Below are 21610 nucleotides of genomic sequence, written 5' to 3'. Positions count from 1 at the left end.
TCTGATGCTTAGTAGTGTAAACCTGACCTTTGCCTCTGTTGTTGACCTGCTGTTTCCACTCTAGTCTACACCAATGATATCTTTGCCAAAAATAGAAGATCTACAAGCTCATTGTGAGCAGAGCTACATGTGTATGAGTGTCTTCCTCTGTTTAACACATCATGTGGATGTAAAGTCAGACCCTGCAGTAATCATTATAAGATCTGACTGTTTGAATATTCCAGACTAGCAATGGAAAACAACAGAACTTAATACACGGTGGTGCAGTGGGTAGAGCTGTCGCCTCACAGATAGAAGGTCCTGGGTTCAATTCCTGCCGGGAGACGCTGTGGGCGCGTTCTCTCCTCCGCGTCATAAGTTCCCACTCTTGGAGAAAGGGCCTTTCTGTGTGGAGTTTGCATGTTCTCCCCGTGTCTCCTAGGGTTGATACCCTCACAAAAAAACATGCAGTAATCCTGGTCTCTATACTGCCTCCCCCTGGCCAGTCGGGGCACCTGATGGAGGGGAAAGGAACTGGTTGGAATAACGTGTTCCTTCCACGCGCTACGTCCAACCAGGGAAACCCCCCTGTCAGGTGAAAAGAAGCAGCTTGGACTCCTTGTGCACTGAAGGAAGCATGAGGTCAGTCCGTTGCTCTCCCCAGGCGCGGCAGAGGGAGAGCAGAGCCCAGGATTAGATAATTGACACCGGGTGAAAAATGGCTTACAAATACGTGGGATAAAAAATAATAATAATAAAAATGATGAGTATTATTTAACAGAGTGAACAGAAGTGGAATAAGCTAGCGGAGCTAGCATCAGTAAACATGTTTTAATGATGCTATTTAATGATGTTAATATGTATTAATATGTATTTTAACACAGAGTGAACAGAAATGGAAGCAGCTCGCGGAGCTAGCATCAGTAAACATGTTTTAATGATGTCAATATGTATTAATATGTTTTAATAATGTATTAATATGTATTTAACAGAGTGAACAGAAGTGGAAGCAGCTCGCGGAGCTCGCCATCAGTAAACATGTATTAATAATGTATTAATAATGTATTAATAATGTATTCATAATGTATTAATAATGTATTAATATATATTTAACAGAGTGAACAGAAGTGGAAGCAGCTTGCGGAGCTGGCCATCAGTAAGTGTCAGTTCGCTCTGGCTCAGGAGTGTCTTCACCACGCCCAGGACTACGGAGGTCTGCTCCTATTGGCTACGGCCTCGGGGAACGCCAACATGGTGGCCAAGCTGGCGGCCGGCGCCGAACGGGACGGGAAGAACAACGTCGCCTTCATGACCTACTTCCTGCAGGGAAAGTGAGTTTAACTTCCTGTTAACCCTTCATTACCTACTTCCTGTTAGTCTCGCGCAGCCAGACAACTATTCCACAATCTCCGAATGCTATATAGAGTCTGGAATGGCAGCTCCTGAACGAGCGAGTATCAGAAGTAGTCACTGCTGCACCGAACTGTAGTCCCATTGGAAACATAACAGAAACACACTAGCACAGACAGAGTCTTTATAATGAACTGTAGCCCCATTGGAAACATAACAGAAACACACTTGCACAGACAGAGTCATTCTAATGAACTGTAGTCCCATTGGAAACATAACAGAAACACACTAGAACAGACAGAGACATTATAATGAACTGCAGTCCCATTGGAAACATAACAGAAACACACTAGCACAGACAGAGTCATTCTAATGAACTGTAGTCCCATTGGAAACATAGCAGAAGCACACTAGCACAGACATAGTCATTATAATGAACTGTAGTCCCATTGGAAACATAACAGAAGCACACTAGCACAGACAGAGACATTATAATGAACTGTAGTCCCATTGGAAACATAACAGAAACACACTAGCACAGACAGTCATTATAATGAACTGTAGTCCCATTGGAAACCTAACAGAAGCACACTAGCACAGACAGTCATTCTAATGAACTGTAGTCCCATTGGAAACATAACAGAAACACTCTAGCACAGACAGTCATTATAATGAACTGTAGTCCCATTGGAAACATAACAGAAGAGCTAAGTCTGCGATGGACTTATTGTTCATATCTTGCCTGGCTCCAGCCCATAGACCCGCCCACTCTCTGAGCGGCGTCTGAAATCAGGCTAGTTAATATCAGCAGGTGTGGGAAGTCTGATGATCTTGGAAGCAGATTAATACTGTAAAGTTTGTTTCCGGGTTAGGGTTAGGGTTAGGCATGGACAGTATAGTGAAGAAACATTCATTCGTTAGGCATGGACAGTATAGTGAAGAAACATTCATTCGTTAGGCATGGACAGTATAGTGAAGAAACATTCATTCGTTAGGCATGGACAGTATAGTGAAGAAACATTCATTCGTTAGGCATGGACAGTATAGTGAAGAAACATTCATTCGTTAGGCATGGACAGTATAGTGAAGAAACATTCATTCGTTAGGCATGGACAGTATAGTGAAGAAACATTCATTCGTTAGGCATGGACAGTATAGTGAAGAAACATTCATTCAAACCTTTATTTATACTCGAGACACATTGAGGTTGCCCTCATTTGCAGTGTCGTCGAGATACATCAAAGTACAATCAATATTCACAAAACATTTACAGAACATTTACAAAACACGTTTAAAAACAATTGCCGACATTTGCAGGAAGATCTGCAATCAATGATTTAAAATGACCATATGTTATAGGAGAACCTCTGAATGTAAGCTGTAGTTCATTCCAGGTGGTTGGGGCATTAAAGCAAAAGGCTATCTTCCCTAGTTCAGTTTTTACTTTGGGGACCTTTAGTGTGAGCCAGTCACTGGAGCGTGTCCGATACGTCACAGGATTCCAGTCCAGCATCAGGCAATGTACAGTAATAACAGAAGATGGGCAACAGATAGTGATCTTAATTTACGGATTACATGAAGCATATACAAATTGAATGATAATCTATAATCCTCAGACTAGACCAGTGTCTGGAGCTGCTCATATATACAGACAGATATAGATATTACACACACACACACACACACACACACACACACACACACACACACACACACACACACACACACACACACACACATATATATATATATATATATATATATATATATATATATATATATATATATATATATTACATACATATAATAATGTAATCCTCAGACTGGACCAGTGTCTGGAGCTGCTGATAAGGACCAATCGTCTTCCAGAAGCAGCCTTCCTGGCTCGTACCTACCTGCCCAGCCAGGTGTCCCGGGTGGTCAAACTGTGGAGGGAGAACCTGGCCAAGGTCAACCAGAAGGTACCGTAAGGACCATGTCTTTATAGACAGAAACAAACAGCCTACTGTAGATCTTCAAGCTCACGCTTCATTATGTGAGTTTATTTTGCATCAAGTTAAGAATCTAGACATGCCACTAGGGAGGATAATCAGCTGTGCCTATCGCTTAAAAACTCAGATATAGAACAAGTTCAAGCGGCAACTTTGCTTGGTGTCACATCAATGGACAGTTAACATGGGAGAAACGAGAAACTAAAATATGTCCAAAAAATGGGTAGAGGAATAGCATGCATTAAAAGGTGTTCCTCGTTTTTGACCCCATCTTCTAGAGTGCTAGAGACACAGGCATTAGTTCTATCTCACCTCCATTACTGCTCTACAATATGGTCCACTAGTACTGTCTCACCTCCATTACTGCTCAACAATATGGTCCACTAGTACTGTCTCACCTCCATTACTGCTCAACAATATGGTCCACTAGTACTGTCTCACCTCCATTACTGCTCAACAATATGGTCCACTAGTACTGTCTCACCTCCATTACTGCTCAACAATATGGTCCACTAGTACTGTCTCACCTCCATTACTGCTCAACAATATGGTCCACTAGTACTGTCTCACCTCCATTACTGCTCAACAATATGGTCCACTAGTACTGTCTCACCTCCATTACTGCTCAACAATATGGTCCAGCGCAGACCAGAAACATCTGTCTAAACTTCAAATAGCTCAGAATGAAGCTGCAAGGCTTGCACTGCTCTGTCCATGGGGTGTGAGGCAGAGGACTGAGAGATTGCATGCCAGTCTCTCATGGCTCAGAGTAGAGGAGAGGTTGGCATGCAATTTAGTGAGTTTCTTTAGGAATATTTGTCATAGTAAAAGCAACCAGTTTGTCTCTACTCACAAATACAATATATGAGAGATGGTCATAATCATGCTACCAGGCAGGCTACTAGGGGTGAAAATGGTTAAAGAAAAACCCAGAACAAATGCAGTATGCAGAGCTGTAATGTACAGGGCAATTAATATATGGAACATGTTACCAAATATGATCACTGAAGCACCCAGTAAGGATAGTTTTAAGAGACTCCTTAAAAGACATTTGACTAATTATCCTCATTTTAGTTTAAATTAACTGACCTGTAGTTGTTTTTTATTGGACTTTTATTGTCTTGAATCTTTTTTTGTAAGACTGTACATGTTTTTATTGTGTTGTGTTGTGTTGTGTTGTGTTGTGTTGTGTTGTGTTGTTGTGTTGTTGTGTTATGTATTTTATTAATGTATTGTTATGTTTGTTGTGGACCCCAGGAAGAGTAGCTGCTACTGGGGATCCGTATGAATAAAGAATAAAGAATCAGATCAGCTGTGTGGTCTTCACAGCCTACTGTAGATCTACAAGCTCACGGTGTCATTATGTGAGTGGTGAGCATCAGCTGTGTGGTCTTGCAGGCTGCTGAATCCCTGGCCGACCCCACGGAGTACGAGAACCTTTTCCCTGGACTGAAGGAGGCTTTCACTGCTGAGTGTTTCCTTAGAGAGACCTGTCTGGGTTCTGTTAGGCCTGCTACTGACTACCCTAACATTACAGTAAGTTACTGTATATTATAATATATACAGTAGACTACCCTACCATTACAGTAAGTTACTGTATATTATATTATATTATATTATATTATATTATATTATAAACCTGTCTGGGTTCTGTTAGACCTGCTACTGACTACCCTACCATTACAGTAAGTTACTGTATATTATATTATATTATATTATATTATTGCGACCGTTAGGGAGCAGTTTAGTATCAAAACCTCCACCGGCCGTCCGTCCGTCCGTCGGTCGGTCGGTCGGTCGGTCACACGTCAAACGTCACACCTTTGTTGATGTTTAAATCGAAGAGTCTTGGTCAAATACTTCTGTTGGTTTCTGCACTGATCATTTATACAATTCAGCTGTGTTTGCTCGTGTCATCATGATGAGGTCATAAATCAGCCATGCCCAAATATAGATTTTACGGGTTTACATGCTTACTCAGTTATTCGTTATGTGAAAGTCCTATGACGTCTATGATATCTGACATCATCATACATACGTTCCCTTTTATGCCCATAAATGGAGATCCCCTCTGTAGAACCAGCCACTGACATCACTGTAATGTCAGGGGAACCAAATCCCTTTTATGCCCATATATGGAGATCCCTGTGATGCCAGGGGAACCAAATCCCTTTTATGCCCATATATGGAGATATGGAGATCCCTGTGTTGCCAGGGTAACCAAATCCATTTTATGCCCATATATGGCGATCCCTGTGATGCCAGGGGAACCAAATCCCTTTTACGCCCATATAGTGGGGGAGCCAATGAAGTGATTCTGCTGGTTGTAATTTTGGAATGATAATTGTTGAAGACATGTATATCTTCATTCTTGGGGTTCTCACAATGCCAAAAAAACATGTCTTCAATTTTTCTTTTTGGGTTTAGCATGTGTAATTAGCATAATTAGCCAATTAATTGCCAAAAACGGGAAATGGCAATAACTTTGCTTCTAGGTAACTTATAAAGGTGATCTAAGAGTCTAAGTCCATGTTTGTGAGGTCCATAAATTCATATGTTACCATTGTGAAGTCATACAACCTTTAATAATTAGCATAATCAGCTTAAAGTATGCAAAAACTAGTTGAAAATCAGGAATTCGCTTCATTTTTCACATTAGCTGACTTTGGAGAGATAATCTGAGACTCTTATTGACTAATTGAGTATGTTTACATGTCCAGAAATTCCTATCCTGATGTAAGTAAATCATGCAACCTTTTGTCATTAGTATAATCTGCATACATGATTTATTAATTAGTCTGAAAGTAGGAAATTACCTGTTTCTTTTTCTGTCAGTATATCCATAGATTAATTCTTGTCATAATTAGTCAAGCAACTGTGCTTCAGCTGTGAGGGATCACTGCTGATAAAGCTACGGTAATCATAGTTATTGAAAACACCTGAATGATGCTGCTTGGACACATCATCAATGACTAACCAAGGATAAGGTGTTTCTGGTCTGCTTTAAACTGTAGTAAAATTGTAGAAATGAACAATTGATCTGAATTACAGAGTGGATAAAGGAAATATTTTTCACTGTTGAACAACTGCAATACAGGCCACTTTTCATCTAAATACAGGTAAGCTACTTTTTTCTTTTAGTAGGAAATCATTTTCTGTTTGGGTATGTGCATGTGTTCCCATTTTGTAGTTCTAATGAAGGTGGCATAGACTGAAACGTTGATGATAATGTTATTATATTACATAATATAAGTATTCCCTTTTTAGCAAGTTGACAGTGTGGAATATTTTTTTCCAGTGTGTGCCAGTGTGCCAGTGTGTTCACACATGAAAGTCAGAGTAAAACCTCCATCACCATACTGAGGAACCAAGCTCTGATTTCAACGAACAGTCAGTGCTCTCAGTGCTTTTTTGCTTAAGAAACAGAGTAGGCCTACTTAATATATCAAACATTTGTCAACAATCCATTTTATGAACCAATGCAGTGCTAGCTAACTTGCAAATCCTCATTTCATAGTTGGAAAGCACCAGGTAATTTTAAGATGGAGCAGCTGACTCCTTAGCTGATATTGCTTAGTTTGTACATGATATGATTAAGGAATTATTGATAAGAATTACACATTGCACTCATCCCAGTGATTTTTTTTTGTGTTGCAGATTTGATGCCATCATAAAGAGCAATAGGTCTTGTATCAAGATGGCACGGCACTTCTCATCTAAATACAGGTAAGCTACTTTACAATTTTACTAGGAAATAATGTTCTGTTTGTGTATGTGCACGTGCATTTTTTTGTCCAAATGAAGGTGGCATAGACTGAAGCGTTGATGATAATGTTATTATATTACATAATAAGTATTCCCTTTTTTGCAAGTTGACAGTGTGTGGAATCATTTTCTTCTCCACAGTGTGTGCATGTGTGAAAGACAGAGTAATTTTCAACAATTTTCAATTTTCAACAATCCATTTTATGAACCAATGCAGTGCTAGCTAACTTGCAAATCCTCATTCCATAGTTGGAAAGCATCAGGTAATTTTAAGATGGAGCAGCTGACTCCTTAGTAACTAACTGATATTGCTTAGTTTGTGCATGATATGATTAAGGAATTATTACACATTGCACTCATCCCAGTGAAATCTTTTGTGTTGCAGATTTGATGCCATCATAAAGACCAATAGGTCTTGCACAAGATGGCAGAGAGCCAATATCATCACAAAAGTTGTGATGCCACCCCACGTGGAGAAAGATGTATACAGCCAAGACGAAATTGGCCAGCAGAACTATGTTGCTTTTGTGAAAGCACGCATTAACAAAAATGAAGTCAGTGTCTGGGCCAGAATGAAAAAGGTTCAACTGAAGATGTGGAAGAGTGCAGGAAAAGTTGTGAAACACAAGCTCGCTGACCAGGTGGTGGAATTGAAGGATGACAGGTCATTGTTTGCTCGAATGCTGATTGTTGCTCGATCACGTTCAGAGATCAACCTCAAAGAAGCCATTGGCCAGCACGAGTTCACTGCCAAACCACGTGCTCTCTTCACAGTGACTGGTGAGCTTCGGCCCTGCACAGACAAGAGCAAGCTCATGACCATTCTCGAGGAGCTGCAGAATGAGAAGAGGACTGGTGACGTTGGTGTTGATCAGCAACCACAGAGTGCTGCCACTGACAGTTGTCCCCTGCCAGCTAAGAGTGTAACTGTCATAGATGGAATGGCATTGGTACAGGCAATGGGAAAGCCATCATGGATCAAGACATGTTCCCAGTGGGCTGACCACTTCATAGCCATACTGGACAGGAAGACCAAAGAACATAGTGAGACCCATGTAGTATTTGACCGCTATGATATTGCATCTTCACTGAAGGAGGCCACGCGTATGCGACGCCAGGGTGGCAAGCCCCCTACCACTTATCATGTGGAAGACAACACACCGATAGGGAAGGTGTCTGAAAAACAGTTCTTGTCAGGTATCCACACGAAAGATGAGCTGACTGTCTATCTTGCTAAGAAAGCCCTCCAACACTTCCAGGGGAAACCCAACGTTTTCATAATCATGTCAAGGCAAGATGTCCACTCAAACTATATCGATGTAAAACATCTCCACAGCTCACAGGAAGAGGCTGACACAAGGATAATCCTGCACAGCCTGGATGCTGTCCGAAGAGGGGCAACACAGCTCTACATTGAGTCCCCGGACACTGATGTCTTTGTTCTTGCAATCCGACAGTACAATCAGCTGTGCAAGGACACCTATTTCATCACCGGTGTGGGAAACAAAAAACGTATCATCTCACTGGAGCCAGTATTGCAGGCACCGGGTGAAACGAGGACTTCAGCCTTACCAGGGTTCCATGCCTTCACTGGAGCTGACCAGACAGGCCATTTTGCTGGAAAGGGAAAGTTAACCTGTTGGCAAGCCCTAAACCGGTGTCCTGTGGAGGTGGTATCTGCATTTGCTACTCTAGGTACTTCAAAAAAGCTCAGTTCTGACACAGAAAAAAAGATTGAAGCATTTGTTTGCCAGCTGTACGAGCCCGGTACAAATCTTGTGGATGTTGGTGAACTCAGGTGGAGGTTATTCACAAAGAAACAATTAGAAGCAGAGAAGCTGCCACCTACACAAGGAGCATTACATCAAGCCATTGCCCGAGCCCATTACCAGGCAATGGTATGGTATCAGGACCACGTACCTAACCCACAGATGCCACCAGCAACTGAATATGGATGGGAGGCCGAGGGAGATCATCTGGTGCCAGTCACAACACGGGATCCCCCAGCTCCAGCCACCATTACTCAACTGATCAAATGTGGCTGCAAGAAATCCCAGTGCATGTCACATTGTTCTTGTCGATCTCAAAATTTGAACTGCTCTGAGATGTGCATGTGTGGGGCAGATGAAGAGGTGTGTTGTAATGTAAGCAAGGCACAACTGTTGGGGATTGACGATGACGACGACGAAGATGGAGACCCTTCTATTTAAATGTGTTTACAGAACTTTCTGTACATATTAGTATAAACGATCTGATAATTCTGTGACCATTTCTCACATTGTTCTTTATTTTATATGAGGGATATATAAAGAAATATAGCTATTTCTGGTTTCGGTGTGATTATTACATAATTATTACACAGACAAAAGGTTGCATGATTCATGTATAGGATAATAATAATTTCTGGACTTGTAAACATACATCTTAGAGTCTGTGAGAAGCTTTCACAGTTGACTTAAACAAAGAAATGCAGCAATTTGCTTCTTTTCACCTCGTTGTTGCGTAATGTATGCTAATTATGCTAATTAGGAAAGGTTGTATGACTTCACAATGGTAACAGATGAGTTTCTGGACCTCACAAACATGGACTTAGACTCTTAGATCACCTTTATAAGTTACCCAGAAGCAAAGTTATTGCCATTTACCGTTTTTGGCAATTAATTGGCTAATTATGCTAATTACACATGCTAAACCCAAAAAGAAAAATTGAAGACATGTTTTTTTGGCATTGTGAGAACCCCAAGAATGAAGATATACATGTCTTCAACAATTATCATTCCAAAATTACAAAAGTTCATAGGCTCCTCTACTAATATATGGAGATCCCTTATGTCATCAATATTAAGCCCATATCTGTGAATATCTTTGGGTACCAGATGTCTCCATATATGGTTAAATGGTCCGATATACATCACTGGCCAGAAGACCAAGAAATGGTGCAACCTCGCCCTTTGCTTTTCTCCCTTAGGCATCTTAATGGTAGGTAGTTTAATGAGGAATGCAGTATGGTGGTAGGTAGGTAGTTATGGCCTTTGATGTAAGATTTTCACTTTCTAGGATAACTATATTTGCTATTCCCAGATGATGCCCTTTTAGGGTACCCCTCATGCCCATATATGGAGATCCCCAGGCTTTACTAATTAACATAAGTTTTATGCCCATATATGGAGATCATTGTCCCAATGTCATCAGATATATGGGCATAAATGGACACAGGCAAACTAGATGGGCTGTATGGATATCCAGATGTGTGATGTAAGTGTTTTATTCCAAATGTGGCACCCCACAGACATATTTCCAGAAACAAAATCCCTTTCATGCCCATATATGGAGATTTCTGATGTCATCAATCCCAGGCCCTGTAAAAAACATGGTTGCTATGGTAAACAGTTGGTTGCTAGGGTAAACAGTTGGTTGCTTGGGTAAGAAAACATGGTTGCTATGGTAAACAATTGGTTGCTAGGGTAAACAGTTGGTTGCTAGGGTAAAAAAAACATGGTTGCTGTGGTAAAAAGTTGGTTGCTAGGGTAAACAGTTGGTTGCTAAGGTAAAAAACATGGTTGCTATGGTAAACAGTTGGTTAGTATAAACCTTCAATGATTTTGACATCTTGTTACTAATCTGTCGGTAGATAATGCCGGTCTTATATAAGGGTCATTTGTGTACGGTGTGATGTCATACTGATGTCAGCAGTGTGACAGGAGATAAGCGACCAACGGTCGCTTATCTCCCGATTAGGGAGTCTTACTGGTATTATTGCGACCGTCAGGGAGCAGTTTACTATGAAAACCTCCACCGGCCGTCCGTCCGTCGGTCGGTCACACGTCACACGTCACACCTTTGCCCTGCTCATATCTCCGCATCAGTATATAGGGCTTGTTTGTTTATTGTATGACATCACGCCACATCATCAGCTGTGGACTCTGTGATGTCATCGTATCGCATCAGTATATAGGGCTTGTTTGTTTATTGTATGACATCACGCCACATCATCAGCTGTGGACTCTGTGATGTCATCGTATCTCCATATATGGCCATCTCCGTATATGGAGATATAAGTCGTCCATGCCCAAGTATGGGCTGGTGAGGTCAGACTTTGTGTGATGCGTAGGTTATCTCCATATATGGAGATTCAACATTCCAGGCAATGCTCTCTTCCCTGGTGAGAATTGCCCCTTTATATAGGGCTTGTTTGTGTATTGTATGACATCACGCCACATCATCAGCTGTGGACTCTGTGATGTCATCGTATCTCCATATATGGCCATCTCCGTATATGGAGATATAAGTCGTCCATGCCCAAGTATGGGCTGGTGAGGTCAGACTTTGTGTGATGCGTAGGTTATCTCCATATATGGAGATTCAACATTCCAGGTGTAACTATGGCTACCCGTATGACGTGAGAGGTGGAGGTTGTGATATTTGTGGAGATAAGCGACCAACGGTCGCTTATTGCGACCGTCAGGGAGCAGTTTACTATGAAAACCTCCACCGGCCGTCCGTCCGTCCGTCGGTCGGTCGGTCGGTCGGTCACACGTCACACGTCACACCTTTGCCCTGCTCATATCTCCGCATCAGTATATAGGGCTTGTTTGTTTATTGCGACCGTCAGGGAGCAGTTTACTATGAAAACCTCCACCGGCCGTCCGTCCGTCCGTCCGTCGGTCGGTCGGTCGGTCGGTCGGTCGGTCACACGTCACACCTTTGCCCTGCTCATATAGATACGATGACATCACAGAGTCCACAGCTGATGATGTGGCGTGATGTCATACAATGCACCATGCCCAAATTTGGAGATCATGTGTGGCAAAATATCAACAAACGAGTGAAAGGCCTTTATCAAGTAACCATAGCAACTAAAAATCAACAAATTGTGCAAAGTGAAATATCTTTATCTGGTAACCATAGAAACCAAAATAATCAACAAATATGAGTATTTGTCCCCTTGTAGTATAGATAGATGTGGGAATGGCTGACACAGAACTCCATATTTGGACATAGAAGTGACAGACAGATGATATCTCCATATATTTTAGGGTACCCCTCATGCCCATATATGGAGATCCCCAGGCTTTACTAATTAACATAAGTTTTATGCCCATATATGGAGATCATTGTCCCAATGTCATCAGATATATGGGCATAAATGGACACAGGCAAACTAGATGGGCTGTATGGATATCCAGATGTGTGATGTAAGTGTTTTATTCCAAATGTGGCACCCCACAGACATATTTCCAGAAACAAAATCCCTTTCATGCCCATATATGGAGATTTCTGATGTCATCAATCCCAGGCCCTGTAAAAAACATGGTTGCTATGGTAAACAGTTGGTTGCTAGGGTAAACAGTTGGTTGCTTGGGTAAGAAAACATGGTTGCTATGGTAAACAATTGGTTGCTAGGGTAAACAGTTGGTTGCTAGGGTAAAAAAAACATGGTTGCTGTGGTAAAAAGTTGGTTGCTAGGGTAAACAGTTGGTTGCTAAGGTAAAAAACATGGTTGCTATGGTAAACAGTTGGTTAGTATAAACCTTCAATGATTGCGACCGTCAGACCAACGGTCGCTTATCTCCCGATTAGGGAGTCTTACTGGTCTCCCGATTAGGGAGTCTTACTGGTATTATATTATATTATTGCGACCGTCAGGGAGCAGTTTACTATGAAAACCTCCACAGGCCGTCCGTCGGTCGGTCACACGTCACACGTCACACCTTTGCCCTGCTCATATCTCCGCATCAGTATGACATCACACCACATGTGTACACAAACCTTTGTGTACGTTGCTGTGGCAACAGTCTGTTGTTGCTGGTATGTTAGTGTACGTTAGCAACCACCTTAGCAACCAACTGTTTACCCTAGCAACCAACTGTTTACCATAGCAACCATGTTTTTTTTACCCTAGCAACCAACTGTTTACCATAGCAACCAGATACGCAGAGCAGGGATCTCCATATATGGGCATAAACAGGTGACATCACACTGATGTCAGATACTCAGAGCAGGGATTTCTCCATAATATATGGGCATAAAAGGGATTCTGTTAGGGATCTCCATATATGGGCATAAAAGGGATTCTGTTAGGGATCTCCATATATGGGCATACAAGGGATTCTGTTAGGGATCTCCATATATGGGCATAAAAGGGATTCTGTTAGGGATCTCCATATATGGGCATAAAAGGGATTCTGTTAGGGATCTCCATATATGGGCATAAAAGGGATTCTGTTAGGGATCTCCATATATGGGCATAAAAGGGATTCTGTTAGGGATCTCCATATATGGGCATAAAAGGGATTCTGTTAGGGATCTCCATATATGGGCATAAAAGGGATTTGTTAGCTGTTAGTGATCTCCATATATGGGCATAAAAGGGATGCTGTTAGGGATCTCCATATATGGGCATAAAAGGGATTCTGTTAGGGATCTCCATATATGGGCATGAAAGGGATTCTGTTAGGGATCTCCATATATGGGCATAAAAGGGATTGTATCCCAGATGATGCCCTGTTAGGAGATCCACACTAACAGAATCCATATTTGGTCCTACCGACAGCTGCTATAAGCCAACCCTGGCGATAAGGTCTGAGTCGAAGAAATGCTTCTTTCCTGACAAGAATTGCCCCTTTATACTGTAGGGCTCGTTTGTGTATTGTATGACATCACGCCACATCATCGGCTGAGGACTGTGTGATGTCATCATATCTCCATATATGGAGACATAAGTTGCTCATGCCCAAATATGGGCTGGTGAGGTCAGACTTAGTGTGATGTGTAGGTTATCTCCATATATGGAGATTCAACTTCAATGAGTAACCATGGCAAACTGTCAACTGCCCGTATGTCTTGATAATTGGTAAAACAAATTTTTTGGCCTATTTGTGGAGATAAGCGACCAACGGTCGACCCCCAGATGTAAAACATGACCAAATGTGCAAAACTGACCAAATGACCACCCCAACGGGGCTGCTCACGGGGAATTCCCGGGGACCACCCACTCCTGGTGCTCCAGAACGGATGCAAAAGTGCTGGCGCCCCCAGTGGAGGACCCCCTCCACTGCAGCTCACATAAAATGCCGCAACTCGGGCTAGGAGCGTCCGGGAGAGCCGGGGCCAGTACCTATTCGTCCGTCAAGGCAACGCGGAGACCCCACCCCTCATTTCTCACATGCCCCTCTTCTAGCGCCACCATGAGGCCGATTCTTGCAAAACACATTTTTGGACACTGCTCCTACAATTTTTGCCCTAAAATCACGCTAATCGGTACACAGTATGTCTACACTCATCCCATCAACATGAATCTCTCCCATATAGCGCCACCTCCAGGCCGATTTTTAAAAACACATTTTTGGACACTGCTCCTACAGATTTTGCCCTAAAATCACGAAAATCACTACACAGTATGTCTACACTCATGTCATCAACATGGATCAGGAAGATTTTGGCAAAACACATTTTTGCCCTATTTGTGGAGATAAGTGACCTACGGTCGCTTATCTCCCGATTAGGGAGTCTTACTGGTATTATATACATCATACATGGGCAACTGGCGATATGTCCATATATGGTCACTCCAGGCCAGAATGAACAGGTTTTTCCTGTCCCGTACGTGTAAAATATCAGTCCAGAATGAATAGGCTTTTTCAAAAAGCAAAATGTCGATGTCCCTCCCGGTTAGATGAATGGATACTTTGAGCAGGGTTCGAGTTATGTGGGGGCCAATGGGGACTTAGCCCCCATAGTTAAAGTCTGGGACCCCATAGTCAACAACCCCTGTGGGGTCTCTTTTTTTCTAAGTGTGTTCTTTTTTTTGTTGACTACCCTACCATTACAGTAAGTTACTATATATTATATTATATATAAACCTGTCTGGGTTCTGTTCTCGTTTTTTTGTAGTAAGCCACAAATACATTCAGAATAGAGGTTTTATCTGTCCACCGCTTCACTTCGAACCGAGGTTTGATTTTTTTTTTATGTCCAATGTATTTGTATTCAGGTTCATAAAGTTAACATGAGTATACAGTATAACTAAATGCGTTTGAAATTAAATCAAAATGTTACATTTCAAGATTCCAATTCAAAAGAAGCAAAAATAGCAGATCTACAAGCACGTTTCTCAACATCCTATCCAAATGGACCCTAACATGTGTACAGCGTCAGAGTTAAAATACAGAGTTTATGTTTGTGTTGTTTCAGCTTAATGAAGACCGGAACCTTCTGGAGGAAGCTCAGGGATACCAAGCCACAGGAACATACATTCTACCAACCACTAAGGTACCTTAAACCTATCCTATCCCTATCCCTTTACCTACCCTAACCCTTTACCTACCCTAACCCTATCTACTATATGTACTATAGAGACCACAGGAACATACCTTCTACCAACCACTAAGGTACGCTAAACCTTTACCCCCAACCCTTTACCTACCCTTTACCTACCCTTTACCTACCCTAACCCTTTACCTACCCTAACCCTATCTACTATATGTACTAAACTTCTGGAGGAAGCTCAGGGATACCAAGCCACAGGAACATACCTTCTACCAACCACTAAGGTACCTTTAATCTTTACCTTTACCCCTAACCCTTTACCTACCCTAACCCTTTACCTACCCTAACCCTATCTACTATATGTACTATAGAGACCACAGGAACATACATTCTACCAACCACTAAGGTACGCTAAACCTTTACCCCCAACCCTTTACCTACCCTAACCCTTTACCTACCCTACCCCTATCTACTATATGTACTATAGAGACCACAGGAACATACATTCTACCAACCACTAAGGTACGCTAAACCTTTACCCCCAACCCTTTACCTACCCTTTACCTACCCTTTACCTACCCTAACCCTTTACCTACCCTAACCCTTTACCTACCCTACCCCTATCTACTATATGTACTATAGAGACCACAGGAACATACATTCTACCAACCACTAAGGTACGCTAAACCTTTACCCCCAACCCTTTACCTACCCTAACCCTTTACCTACCCTACCCCTATCTACTATATGTACTAAACTTCTGGAGGAAGCTCAGGGATACCAAGCCACAGGAACATACATTCTACCAACCACTAAGTTACCTTTAACACACACCAGATGCTGAGGCGGTGCTAAGGTGGTGCGGAAACAGCGCGTCAAAACATACGTTCCCATTATTTTCATCTGAAATCAAGGTTTTTCCATAGCAGACAGTAAGGTGTGTTGTGATTGGTCCTCCTGGCCTGGTGCAGACAGTAAGGTGTGTTGTGATTGGTCCTCCTGGCCTGGTGCAGACGGTAAGGTGTGTTGTGATTGGTCAGACAGTAAAGGTGTGTTGTGATTGGTCAGACAGTAAGGTGTGTTGTGATTGGTCAGACAGTAAGGTGTGTTCTTGTGTCCAGACGTCAGAGGAAGCTGAGGAAACGCCCGCGGCAACCAGTGTGATGTCATCGACCAGTGTGATGTCATCGACCGGTGTGATGTCATCGACCAGTGTGATGTCATCGACCGGTGTGATGTCATCGACCGGTGTGATGTCATCGACCGGTGTGATGTCATCGACTCCCGTGGCGGCACCGGTGACCTCTGACCCTGAGCCCCTCCCCCAGCCGGCCCCGCCCACAGAGGAAGAGGAAGTCCAACCTGACAAGGTAGAACTGTCTCCATATATGGGCATCATAATGTAGGACTGTCTCCATATATGGGCATCATAATGTACAACATTAGCCTAACCCTAACCCTAACCCTAACCCTAACCCGTACAACACAAGAATCTGGGGGTTACGTTTGACCAAGACACGTCCTTTCAATCTCACGTCAAACTAATCTCAAAGACTGCCTTCTTCCATCTGTGTAACGTTGCTAAAGGCTTAAATATAGAATAAAATATAGAATATATAGAATAGAACATCTCTACACTGGCTAACCCTGGCTTAAATGTAGGGTGCGTTCGGAAACCCGCACCGGGTGTGTGCTCAGTGTAGTGAGTGCAGTGGGCGTGGCGTTGTAGATTGCATTCAGTGTGGCTTATTTACCAACCACCAGTTAACAGGCAGCTGTGAGCTTTTTCACTCTGAACTCTGAAGGTAAACTTTCTGAAAAGCAGCAGTTGCTAACGTAACGTTGATATTGAATTGTAATGTAATTCATAACATTGGCATACCTGCTGTTAGTTTACATGTTGATGTGTGTGAAACTATCAAGCCCAAACAACCAATTAAGCTGCAAGTGCTGCATTTTAAGGTTATTTCCTCCATTGTTCACAGCTGAGAAGCATTCAAGACACGGCCATGAAAACCAAACAAACAAAACACCGCACTGCCAAACCCCATCTTCTGAGTAGGGTCGTTCAGTGCGTGCACTCTGACTCAGCACACCGGTGCGCCGCGCACTGGATTTCCCAACGACAACGCACCAAGTGCACCGAATAAACGAACGACAACATGGCACACCAGTGTGTTGAGTGCGCATTTCCGAACGCACCCATAGAATAGAATGTAAAATTCTCCTCCTCACATACAAAGCACGGAATGTTCTTGCACATTTTCATTGGGTATCTCAGGAGGCACCTCAGCTGTGGGTCCATGAAGCAGATAAACTTTGTATAATTAAGACAACAAAAGCCTATAACTAGATGACCTCATTGGGCTGTACAGTCACTCTTATTCTCAACCTACAAAGTTAAAGGTGATACACCATGAAATTTCACTTTTCCTATTTTAAAACCTTTTTTTGGGGTCCCACTAGCACCTTCTATCCTCAAAAAGTCCCATTTCTGACCGTTGTGTCTTTCTCTGGTTTTAAGAAGGCGAAGGTTAAAAGTATCCCACGGGTTCTCAAAACAGGCTATCCAGATTTGCTGCCGATTGTGACGTCATCTGCCGATTGTGACGTCAGAGTGGTAATTTAGCCTCAAACCTTTTGAAAAACGTTTTTGGGACATAAACAATATGACATGAATACTTTTTAAATGCATGGTGTATCACCTTTAAAAGGGTTGGGCTGAGTAAAGCCCTTTGCACACAGGGGTGTTTATCCGCATGGAAAAAACAGACGATTTCATTTTTTGAAGAGAAAGCAAAGATTCTCTTTGACCTCATGCACACCGGCTCCAAATTTGCCATGCGGCAGGTGGCTGCGGCTGCGTTTTTTTTTCATTGATTCCTTTTATGACTTCTTTTTGGATCCGCAGCGTGGATTCCTCACAGCCTTGCACTCCAAATCCAATGTGTTTTAATCATGCAGCAAACGGAATGAAACGCGACGGTCCTTAAGGGTTAGAGGAGAGGGAGACTAGACTGGAGATTAGACTTGCAGAAAAAATAAAAACGATTTTTCAACAAGTGCCACGCTGCTTGTAGATCTGCTATTTTTTCAATAGTTAAAGCATTAAATCATTCTAACCCTAAATAGGGTTGATTATATTAATGTTTATGATTCCAGGGTTAGGATGAAGACCTGGAGGTGGATCTGGACAACCTGGATCTTGGGGTTATACAGCATGTTAAGGGTTAATGTAGTGATAGTGATAGTAATGTATATATAATATATATTATATATTCATTCCAGGGAGAGGATGAAGACCTGGAGGAGGATCTGGACAACCTGGATCTGGACGACATCGACACGGAAGACGTCAACCTGGACGATGACTTCCTGGATGACTGACATCACTTCCTGGATGACTGACATCACTTCCTGGATGACTGTGACATCACTTCCTGCTCTTCAAACCTTTATTATTATTTAAAACGAGACCAAACCCTGTTTCCTGTTTTCTTCTTTTTTCTACTCTTATGATGATGATGATAAATGATAAATGATAAAAGCTCATTTCACAGAAGGATAAGGTTGAACTGTTTAGTGTGTCTATATTATATTTACGCTTCATGTTGTGTCAAAGCTGCTGTTTATGTAGTCAAATAAAGCACTTTTGCTGTACTTAATGTTCACATGTGAAGTTTATTGATTGATGGGATTGTATTTAATTCATATTAGATTAATCTTTCTACCGCTGGGTGAATGTTAAAGGGTTATCAATGCTTTCAGAGGTAAATGGTACATTTATACAGCGCTTTTATCCAAGGCACTTTTACGTAGATCGTGCATTACATTCACCCATTCACACACACATTCATTACATTCACCCATTCACACACACATTCATTCACCGATGGCAGAGGAAACCATGCAAGGCACCAACCTGCTCACCGGGAGCAACTAGGGGTTCAAAGTCTTGCTCAAGGACTCTTCCACTCTGAGGGAGCCCGGATTCCAACTGGGAACCCTTTGTGCTCTAATAACGGCACTGAGAGACAGAGGGTAACCAGATCACATTATGGGCATCATAATGTAGGACTGTCTCCATATATGGGTATCATAATGTAGGACTGTCTCCATATATGGGCATCATAATGTAGGACTGTCTCCATATATGGGCATCATAATGTAGAACTGTCTCCATATATGGGCATCATAATGTAGGATTGTCTCCATATATGGGCATCATAATGTAGAACTGTCTCCATATGTAACGGGTTGGTTTTGCTGTCTGAGCTCTGAAGAGCTATTAATTGGGGAAAGGGCCTGCACCTGGGCTGGGTGTGGCCTTTAAAAGGCAGGCTGCAGAGAAACAGTTTGGGCACAGAGAGAAACAGTTTGGGCACAGAGAGAAACAGTTTGGGCACAGAGGAACAGAGAGGAACAGAGAGAAACAGTTTGGGCACAGAGGAACAGAGAGGAACAGAGAGAAACAGTTTGGGCACAGAGGAACAGAGAGAAACAGTTTGGGCACAGAGGAACAGAGAGAAACAGTTTGGGCACAGAGGAACAGAGAGGAACAGAGAGAAACAGTTTGGGCACAGAGGAACAGAGAGAAACAGTTTGGGCACAGAGGAACAGAGAGGAACAGTTTGGGCACAGAGGAACAGAGAGGAACAGAGAGGAACAGTTTGGGCACAGAGGAACAGAGAGGAACAGTTTGGGCACAGAGGAACAGAGAGGAACAGAGAGGAACAGTTTGGGCACAGAGGAACAGAGAGAAACAGTTTGGGCACAGAGGAACAGAGAGGAACAGAGAGAAACAGTTTGGGCACAGAGGAACAGAGAGGAACAGAGAGAAACAGTTTGGGCACAGAGAGGAACAGAGAGAAACAGTTTGGGCACAGAGGAACAGAGAGGAACAGAGAGAAACAGTTTGGGCACAGAGGAACAGAGAGAAACAGAGAGAAACAGTTTGGGCACAGAGGAACAGAGAGGAACAGTTTGGGCACAGAGGAACAGAGAGAAACAGAGAGAAACAGAGAGGAACAGTTTGGGCACAGAGGAACAGAGAGGAACAGTTTGGGCACAGAAGAACAGAGAGGAACAGAGAGAAACAGTTTGGGCACAGAGGAACAGAGAGAAACAGAGAGGAACAGTTTGGGCACAGAGGAACAGAGAGAAACAGAGAGGAACAGTTTGGGCACAGAGGAACAGAGAGGAACAGAGAGGAACAGAGAGGAACAGTTTGGGCACAGAGGAACAGAGAGAAACAGAGAGGAACAGTTTGGGCACAGAGGAACAGAGAGGAACAGAGAGAAACAGTTTGGGCACAGAGGAACAGAGAGGAACAGAGAGAAACAGTTTGGGCACAGAGGAACAGAGAGGAACAGAGAGAAACAGTTTGGGCACAGAGGAACAGAGAGGAACGAGGGCAGAGGAGAGACTGGCTGGAGGGAAGGAGAGCCACCACGGATGGGGTCTGGATCTCTGGGCCTAAAGGAAGGGACACCCAAGTGGGGACAACAGCTGCTAGGCACCTTGTGGGGTGTGCCCTGTCCGTCCATGACAGGACCCACCTTGTGGGGTGTGCCCTGTCCGTCCATGACAGGACCCACCTTGTGGGGTGTGCCCTGTCCGTCCATGACAGGACCCGTCTGTGGAGGGGCTGTGAAGGCGCCAGTGGGTAGAAGGCCCGAGGAGAACGACAGAAAACATCATGCCATGCCATTGGGGAAACGAGCCAAAACCACACAGAAACACTGAAGGAAACGTCATGAAATGTCCAGCAGTACAGCGGTGCACCAGAGAGGGGGTCAGCAGCCACGCTGGACCGACGGCGGCGGTGGTGCAGTTTCTCCATGAGGCCCGACCAGTGTGAAAGAGGGGAAGCCACTCAACGTAGCAGAGGGGTCAAGTCACGACTTGCCCCTCTCCAAGCTAAGTACCCCTCTTGTCACTTCATGTCGTATTGGATGTTTTTACTCTTTTTATTTAGTTTTTATGTGTCTAGCTGCACAGCCCTACTTACCTGCAACCCGACATTTTACACTGACATTTTATACCTTGAGCTAAGCCAGTAGTTTTAATTGACCACCAACTCTCACCTGGCCTGTATTTGTAACAATGCATGATATGTATTTTAAATGTTTTTGTATTTTAAACGTTAATACCTTGTGTGCAGTGGATTTTATATGCATGTGTTTAGCTAGTAGGCCATTTGTGGATGGTGAATTGATTATTATTGTTTCTGGCCCTAAGGAGACCTTGACTGGCTT

At 42.9% G+C, this 21610-nt stretch overlaps 1 protein-coding gene across 2 annotated transcripts in view; it reads left to right on the top strand.

Annotated features, from left to right (window-relative positions):
- LOC308285640 (coatomer subunit beta') overlaps positions 1–19013 on the top strand; it is a 67422-nt gene extending 48409 nt beyond the window's left edge. For both annotated transcript variants that reach the window (XM_080726470.1, XM_080726471.1), the window contains 6 exons: positions 1096–1310; positions 3152–3290; positions 4719–4856; positions 15279–15356; positions 16475–16723; positions 18642–19013. In XM_080726470.1, the coding sequence (XP_080582596.1) occupies positions 1096–1310; positions 3152–3290; positions 4719–4856; positions 15279–15356; positions 16475–16723; positions 18642–18740 (918 nt within the window). In that variant the 3' untranslated portion in view covers positions 18741–19013. The remainder of the gene's footprint in view (positions 1–1095; positions 1311–3151; positions 3291–4718; positions 4857–15278; positions 15357–16474; positions 16724–18641) is intronic.
- Positions 19014–21610: the final 2597 nt, after the last annotated feature.

Source organism: Nannobrachium achirus, assembly GCF_963921795.1.
Source record: "Nannobrachium achirus genome assembly, chromosome: 5".
NCBI lineage: Eukaryota > Metazoa > Chordata > Actinopteri > Myctophiformes > Myctophidae > Nannobrachium > Nannobrachium achirus.
The sequence above is the reverse complement of the archived record's forward strand: the minus strand, read 5'-3'. Positions and strand labels throughout refer to the sequence as shown.